At 50.8% G+C, this 7,323-nt stretch overlaps 1 protein-coding gene across 1 annotated transcript in view; it reads left to right on the forward strand.

The window, feature by feature from the left end:
• Nucleotides 1–3,828, forward strand: part of LOC104989500 (chromosome unknown open reading frame, human C1orf216) — a 4,237-nt gene extending 409 nt beyond the window's left edge. The window contains exon 2 of the mRNA XM_010841182.1: nucleotides 1,876–3,828. Coding sequence (XP_010839484.1) covers nucleotides 1,881–2,564 — 684 coding nt within the window. The 5' untranslated portion in view covers nucleotides 1,876–1,880 and the 3' untranslated portion in view covers nucleotides 2,565–3,828. The remainder of the gene's footprint in view (nucleotides 1–1,875) is intronic.
• The last annotated feature ends 3,495 nt before the right edge of the window (nucleotides 3,829–7,323 follow it).

The raw sequence follows: 7,323 nt of genomic DNA on the forward strand, positions 1-7,323 counted from the left end.
TGGAGAGAAGCCTGATGCCAGGGTTCTCGGCTCCCATTTTACCTTGCCTGAGGACCCCTTGATCCTTAGCACCGCCCCCACCTCCTTCCAGCTTGCTTCACGGCCCCGCCCAAGTTTAGAAAAAAAGAAACCATTTGGGCGGGGACGATCTCGGGGCACCTTGCTTAGCGGGATGGAGTCTGTAGGTTTCCAAGGGACTGTCCCTACTGTTGCCCCCAGGACTTCTTCCCAGTACTGTGCTGGATGTGGGGAGCGTCCCTGCCACATTCACCGACGCTCCCCCTTACTCTTACTGATTCCCTTTTTCTAATCCTAGTAATTTATGGTCAGTAGAAACTTGTCAATTTAAATTCAGATTTGGGGAGAAGTCGGTTATTGGGAAGGAAAGAATAATGTGGTGTGCCCTCTCTCCAGGGCCTCAGGATGGAGCAAGATAGAGGCAGGGACCTGGGATAGTAATAAACATGGAAGGAAGGGGTGAGGCCAGAAGAGAGGCTTGTCAGTGGGAAAAGGGCTTCCTCACTGGGCAGAAGAGGGAACCCAGCCCAGCTCTTCCAGCCCTGAGCTGTCAGCAGCACAGATCCAACTGCCCTACTCACTCACTCAGCAAGGAGGTAGTGCCACCCGCTCAGTGCCAGGTTCTGTGCTGGCTCCTGAACATGGTGGAGGTTATAGAGAGGAATTCCATGTCCAGTAGAGGGGCCAGTAGGCTGCTATGACAAGATAGAGGAAATAAAAACATGTTGAATAGACATTTACTGACCATCAACTACGTGCCAGGGACAAGAAACAAACAGGCATAAGACAGCATGTGTCCAAGCAGTGAGGACCCAGAGGAAGGCACAGTTGACTGTGTGTTTGTGTATTTAGGGGCATGGGGAGAATGTCAGGATGGTTTCAGCAAGGTGGGGATATTAGAGCTGAATCGTAGCATACAAAGACTTCCCTTGTGGTTCAGCTGGTAGAGAATCCTCCTGCAGTGCGGGAGACCTGGGTTCCATCCCTGGGTTGGGAAGATCCCCTGGAGAAGGGAAAGGCTGCCCACTCCAGTATTCTGGCCTGGAGAATTCCATGGACTGTGTAGTCCACAGGGTCGGCTTTCACTTCACTTAGCATACGAAAAGGAATCTGCCGGTGGAGAAGGGAAGAGCTGGGAGGGAAGGGGAGAGGAAGGATATGTTGGGCCAAGGGGATTGTGGGAGGAGAATAATGGTGTGTTCTGAGATCTCTGAGCAGTTTGGGATGGTGGGAGGGGCTGAGAGTGGTAAGAGACAGGTCTGAAGCAGTGAGCAGGGGCCAGAAGAAACACAGCCTCTTAGGCCAGGAAGAGGTTTAGCAGCAGGTTAGAGGCAGAGAGGTCAGTGAAAAGTCATAGCAGTCAGTAATCCAGGTTAGAAATGGCCCACACCAAGAGAAAGGGAGCTGTATGTACATGTGCATGTGTGAGTGCCCGCAGTTTCCGGTCCGTGTGATTGGAGAGTGGGCCTGCTTGGCTGACGACACTGAACAGGGAGCAGGGCAGGCCGTGCAGAATCTAAGGAGCCTATGGTTGGTTGCAGAATTCAGCAGCAGTTGGATCTGACTCTCTGACAGATCTGAGAGTCACCAACACGTGGTAGCTCTTGAACCTCCAGCAGAAGGTGAGGTCATCTGGGGAGAAGTGCCTACAAGGAGAGGACAGCTTGCCTCAGGGCCAAGGGAGAACCCTGTGAGGAGATTGCGAATTGGCAGCAGAGAGGGAAGAGGACAGCCACCAAGGGAGGTGTTAGCAGAGTCAAGGCAAAGGGGCAGCCTGGTGTCTGTTGCTAGGTTCTCTCGACTTCAGGCACCCTACCCTCGCCTGCTCTGACTCGTTCTTCTGCTTCCCCTTTACAGACCAGATGTTCGCCATCCAGCCAGGGGTTGCTGAGGGGGCTCAGTTCCTGGGGGGCCCACCTCCTGGAGTATGTCCATCCGAACTTCAACCAGACAGCAACTCCAACTTCATGACGAATGCCAAGGACGCCAATGAGAATTGGCACGGGATGCCAGGCCAAGTGGAGCCCGTAGTAATGAGGAGCTCCTCCGAGTTGCCCTCTGACAACCAGGATTTCCAGGCTCCTGGACTCCCTGAGGGGGAGATCCGCAGCCCACCGGAGGGGGCAGAGATTCCTGGAGCTGGGCCTGAGAAGACGGGTGGTGCCAGCACAGTCTGCTCCCCGCTGGAGGACAATGGCTATGCTAGCAGCTCCCTGAGTGTTGACAGCCCTAGCCGCAGCCCTGAGTCTGCCTGTGGGACCCCTCCTGGCCCTCCAGACCACCTTCTGCCCTCGGTGGCCCAGGCTGTGCAGCAGCTGCAGGCTCAGGAGCGCTACAAAGAGCAGGAGAAGGAGAAGCACCACGTGCACCTGGTGATGTACCGTCGCCTGGCCCTGCTCCAGTGGATCCGGGGCCTGCAGCACCAGCTGGTTGACCAGCAGGCCCGTCTGCAGGAGAGCTTTGACACCATTCTAGATAACCGGAAGGAACTTATCCGCTGCCTACAACAGAGGGCAGTACCATCCGGGCCCCGGCACCAAGACTAGGGGTGTCTCTGTACAGGGGTGCAAGGGTTTATGTATATATTTTCAGACATGTGTGTGGTTATGCACAAGCAAGTACAGATCATTTGCTGGCATAAGTGCAGGGAAGCATAAGTGAGTGTGTCAGTGCTAACATGTAGGCAGATGTGCACAGGCCCATGTGAAGCCTATGTGTAACTATGTACATATGTGTATGTATAGTATTTATGTTGTTGTTGTTTAGTTGCTAAGTGGTGTCCTACTTTTTTGTGACCCTGTGGACTGTGGCACATCAGGCTCCTGTGTCCATGGGATTTCCCAGGTAAGAATACTGGAGTGGGTTGCCATTTTCTTCTCCGAGGGATCTTCCTGACCCAGGGATTGAGCCTATGTGTCCTGTATTGGCAGGTGGATTCTTTACCATATGAGCCACCAGGGAAGCCCATAGTATATATGTAGGAGGAAGTAAATTTGTATATGTATGCATGGATGGGTACCCCATGGTGTGTATCTATGTGTGTGAGTGAAGATAGATATGCAAAAGATGTGTGTTTACATATAAGCGAGTTTGAGTGTGCAGATTTCTGGTGGGTATTTGTGAATCAGCCCTCGTGTGTACAGCCTATGTGTAGGGGTACATGTGTGCATGGGATATGCATATTAGGAGCATGTATGTTCAATTGTATATGTAGGGCATCCATCCGTACCTTATGTTACCCGTGGTCTACACTAGCCTTTTGTCTCCACAGGGTCCCACTGCTCCCTGGAGAAAAGGCTAGCCTGCTCTCATTTATCTGAAGGTTGTGGTTGATCCATTCTCTTGGAATTTCTCAGGCTAACTCTTTTGATCCCTCACCTTCACTCCTCCCAGACCTTGTTCTGCTAAGGCTGTTGTCCCTGATGGTGGATTTGCTGCTCTGGCCTACCCTGTCTTTTTGGCTGCAATTTTGCCAGGGCAGTTGGTGGAGAACTGCTATCAGGGAAGAGAGCTAGGATGGTGACTGACACCATGGCAGGCATGGGGGCGAGATCAGAGGAGAAGATAGGGGACTGTCCTGCTTGAACTCTGCCATTGGGCACATGGGAGATGGAGGAGATGACAGTGGCAGAACCCTGAGAAGACTGGGAGAATAGGAATTCTAAAACACCAGTTCCAACCAAATCACACCCTCCACTGCAGAGCAACTGTTACAAACCTTATTGACTTAAACTTCTGATGAAAAGGAATCTGTGTTGATATAATGTCATGTGTCAATTACACCTCAATAAAAAATAGAAAAGGAATGTGTGACAGGTGTTCTAAGGCTGTTGCAAGGAATGGACAGGTGTTCTAAGGCTGTTGGGGAAAAACCTTACTTCCTTCTCTTTGTTTCTATTTTCTGTGCCTTTCTGGCTTTCGCAACCCTGCATGTCAAATTAATTTGGTCTGTGTCCCTGAGATTAGACTGTCTGGGCCAGGAGGAGCCGCAGTTCAGCCTTCTAGAGAGGGCAGTGGGCAGTGTCAGTCCAGCTCCTGGAAGCTCTTAGGATGCTGGGCCCTACCCTCTTATGTCACTGCATGAGGCTGATGGGCTCCAGCAGAGGCTCTGTGAGGTGGAGAGCAGGTGAGTTCTAGGGAGAACCAAGGACTAAGGTAGCTGAGCTCCCTGCTTTGCTTTTGTGAGCCAAGAGGATACAAGATCCTGATGGGTGATCACTGACATTGCCTCTGGCCCTCGTCTCCCTATCTGCAAAATGTGTGGGTGAATAGGTGAAAGGTATAGGCAGTGAGGCTGAAGCAAGGGCCCTGGGGACTCTTGTGTGGTAAGTATGAACCTGGCCTCTGGACCAAAACCAGGACAAATAAACTGAGGCAAAGAAATGCATTTCTTGGGTTTGTGTTTCTACTCTACCTGTTATCAGGTGGCCTCTTTTCCACACTGTCTGAGCTCCCCTTTTGAGCAGGGTTCTGGGCTTGGAGCTGGGGTGAGTGGGTGGAAGGAAGACACTGGGAGGAAGAATTCAGTCTCCTATGACTGGCAGTCTCATGGAGGGTTATGGGAGGTGGGTGTGGGGGGGATCTCTCCTCGGGGGCCTCTCAGTCCAAGAGGGGAGACTTTGGCTTCTGCCCAAGGGACTGTCCTTGTCCTGAGGCACCTTTAGGCCTAAAAGGGAGGGGTGTCAATTGTGAGGGACACATGCACACCCCACATTCATACAAGCATGCTCACATATTCAAATCTGCCCTAGAGATACCACTTCCCTGAAGGAGGTGGAAGCCTGACTGTAAAAGATTGAGTTAGGGTCCTCAGATGGTTCTGACACAGATGTAATTATAAAACATGTACATGATTTCAGATATCTGGTGATGCCAGTCTAGATTAGATCTTCTATTTTACATTAGTTTGTATGATGAGTCATTCATTCATTTCTCAAAAATTCATTACTTTTATAAAGTCCTGAAAATTCAAAAATTCAGTACTTATATAAAGAAAGTATATTGCAGTTGACCCCTGAACAATGCAGGGGTTGGGAGCACCGAACCTCCACACTGTCAAAACTCTGCAAGTCAGCCCGCCATATTTGCGGTCCCTCCATATTCACGGTTCTGCATCCTCGGACTCAACCAACTGTGAATCATGTAGTACTGTAACATTTACTACTGAAAAAAATCTACATTTAAGTGGATCCATGCAGTTCAAACCTGTGTTGTTGAAGAGTCACCTGTAGTTAATCTACTGCATAACAAATTACCCTAAAACTCAGTGACTTCAAACAATGCACATTTGTTATCTCACCATTTCTGTAGTTCAGGACTCTCTCACCAGGCTACAGTCAAGATATCAGTCCAAGGTCCATGGTCTACTTTGTTGGGAGCATTCACTTCCAGGAAGATTGGGGTCGCCTTTAATTCCTGGCTGTGTGGGCCATGGCAGCTTGCTTCATCAAAGCTTGCAAGCCAAGAAAGATACAAGTGCTAGCAAGACACAAGTCTCAATTTTCTGCAACGTAATCACCGAAGTGAAATCCCTCAATGTTGCCAGATTCTATTGGTTAAAATCAAGTTCCTTAAGGGGGACTATTACACACAAGGCTCTGAGTACTGGGAGGTGGAGATCACCAGGGACCGTCTTACAGACGGTCTGCTTCCCAGGTGGCGCAGTGGTAAAGAACCTGCTTGCCAATGCAGGAGATGTGGATTCAATCCCTGGGTTGGGAAGATCTCCTGGAGAAGGGAATGGCAACTCACTCCAGTATTCTTACCTAGAAATTTCCATGGACAGAGGAGCCTGGTGGGCTCTAGTCCATGAGGTTGCAAGAGTTGGACATGACTGAGCATATACACGACTCAAGCAAGGACTGTAGCCCTCTGGTGACATGTTGGCCAGTCTCTACAGGCCTCACTGCAAACCAGTGTTAGTGTTTCCTCCTAAACACAGTATGAACAGGTAGCAGAGACAGGAAAGCAATGACATCTCTGAACATGTGATCAAAGAAGACTTCCTGAAGGAAGAAGAGCCTAGAGAATGAGTGGAAGTTGAGACAACAGAGGATAACGATTCCTAGGGTAGATTGGACCCAAATGTCTTGGATCCTCCAGTTACTAGCTGTGCCTCACTTTTTTTCAACTGTGCAATGAGTCATTCATGCTTTTCTCATAGCATTATTTGAGAGTTCAGGAAGTTTACACATGTATAGGGCTTAGAACTGAGCCTGGCACAGAGGAACGAATCCATAAGTGTTAGACTTGGACTGGGAGAGAATGAGGAGGCCATCGGAGCCAGGAGACGCAGCTGGGCAGTTATGTTGTGTGTTGTTGTTGTTTAATCACTAAGTCATGTCTGACTCTTTGTGCCCAATGGACTATAGCCCCCAGGCTCCTCTGTCCATGATTTCCCAGGCAGGAATACTGCAGTGGGTTGCCATTTCCTTCTCCATGGGATCTTACCCACCCAGGGATCAAACCTACCTCTCAAGCTTTGGCAGGCGGATTCTTTCCCACTGAGCCACCAGGGGCACTGCGTGTTGTGCTATCTATTAAAAACCATTCCTTAAGGGCCTTGAATTCCAGACTTATGAGTTTAATGGGATGCTGGTGGTGAGAAGATGAGCATGACATGGGAGTGTCGCAAACCAGACCTCATATCCACACTCATATACATGCGCACACCCACCAGGCACCCACAGACACAGGGGAACCAGAACCCAGGCCTATGCATGCACGTGCACACACACACACTCACTCCTGGACACAGACCTACACTCGTTCTTCCCCCACCCCTCTCAGAAAGAAAACTGCACCCAGCCTGGCGGGGGAGGGGGTGAGTGCGGGAGGTGCGGGTAGGGGCGGTGAGGGGTGAGGAGGTGGGAATTCTGCACTGGTCAGACCTCCGACTCTCCCAGCCCCAGCACAGGGCAGCCAAAAATGTGTTTGCTCCTCTTCTCTAGGCCTGAAGGCTTCCCTGCTGCTGCTGCTGCTGCTGCTAAGTCGCTTCAGTCGTGTCCGACTCTGTGCGACCCCAGAGATGGCAGCCTACCAGGCTGCCCCGTGCCCGGGATTCTCCAGGCAAGAACACTGGAGTGGGTTGCCATTTCCTTCTCCAGAAGGCTTCCCTAGCCAAACCTTATCCTTCCCCAATCCTCCCCCCAAACCGCTAGGCTCAGAAGCAGTGGGTCCTCTAATAGCCCCATTCTCTTTGGTCACCTGTAAATTTGAGATGAGACGGGCCAGCGGGAGGAGGGAAGTGGCTCTTGGAAAATGTGGATCGTTGTACTGAGGTCAGGGCCGGGGGAAGGGCTAGGT

The sequence above is a fragment of the Bison bison genome, unplaced genomic scaffold (genome assembly GCF_000754665.1).
Source record: "Bison bison bison isolate TAMUID 2011002044 unplaced genomic scaffold, Bison_UMD1.0 scf7180017864158, whole genome shotgun sequence".
Classification (NCBI taxonomy): Eukaryota; Metazoa; Chordata; class Mammalia; order Artiodactyla; family Bovidae; genus Bison; species Bison bison.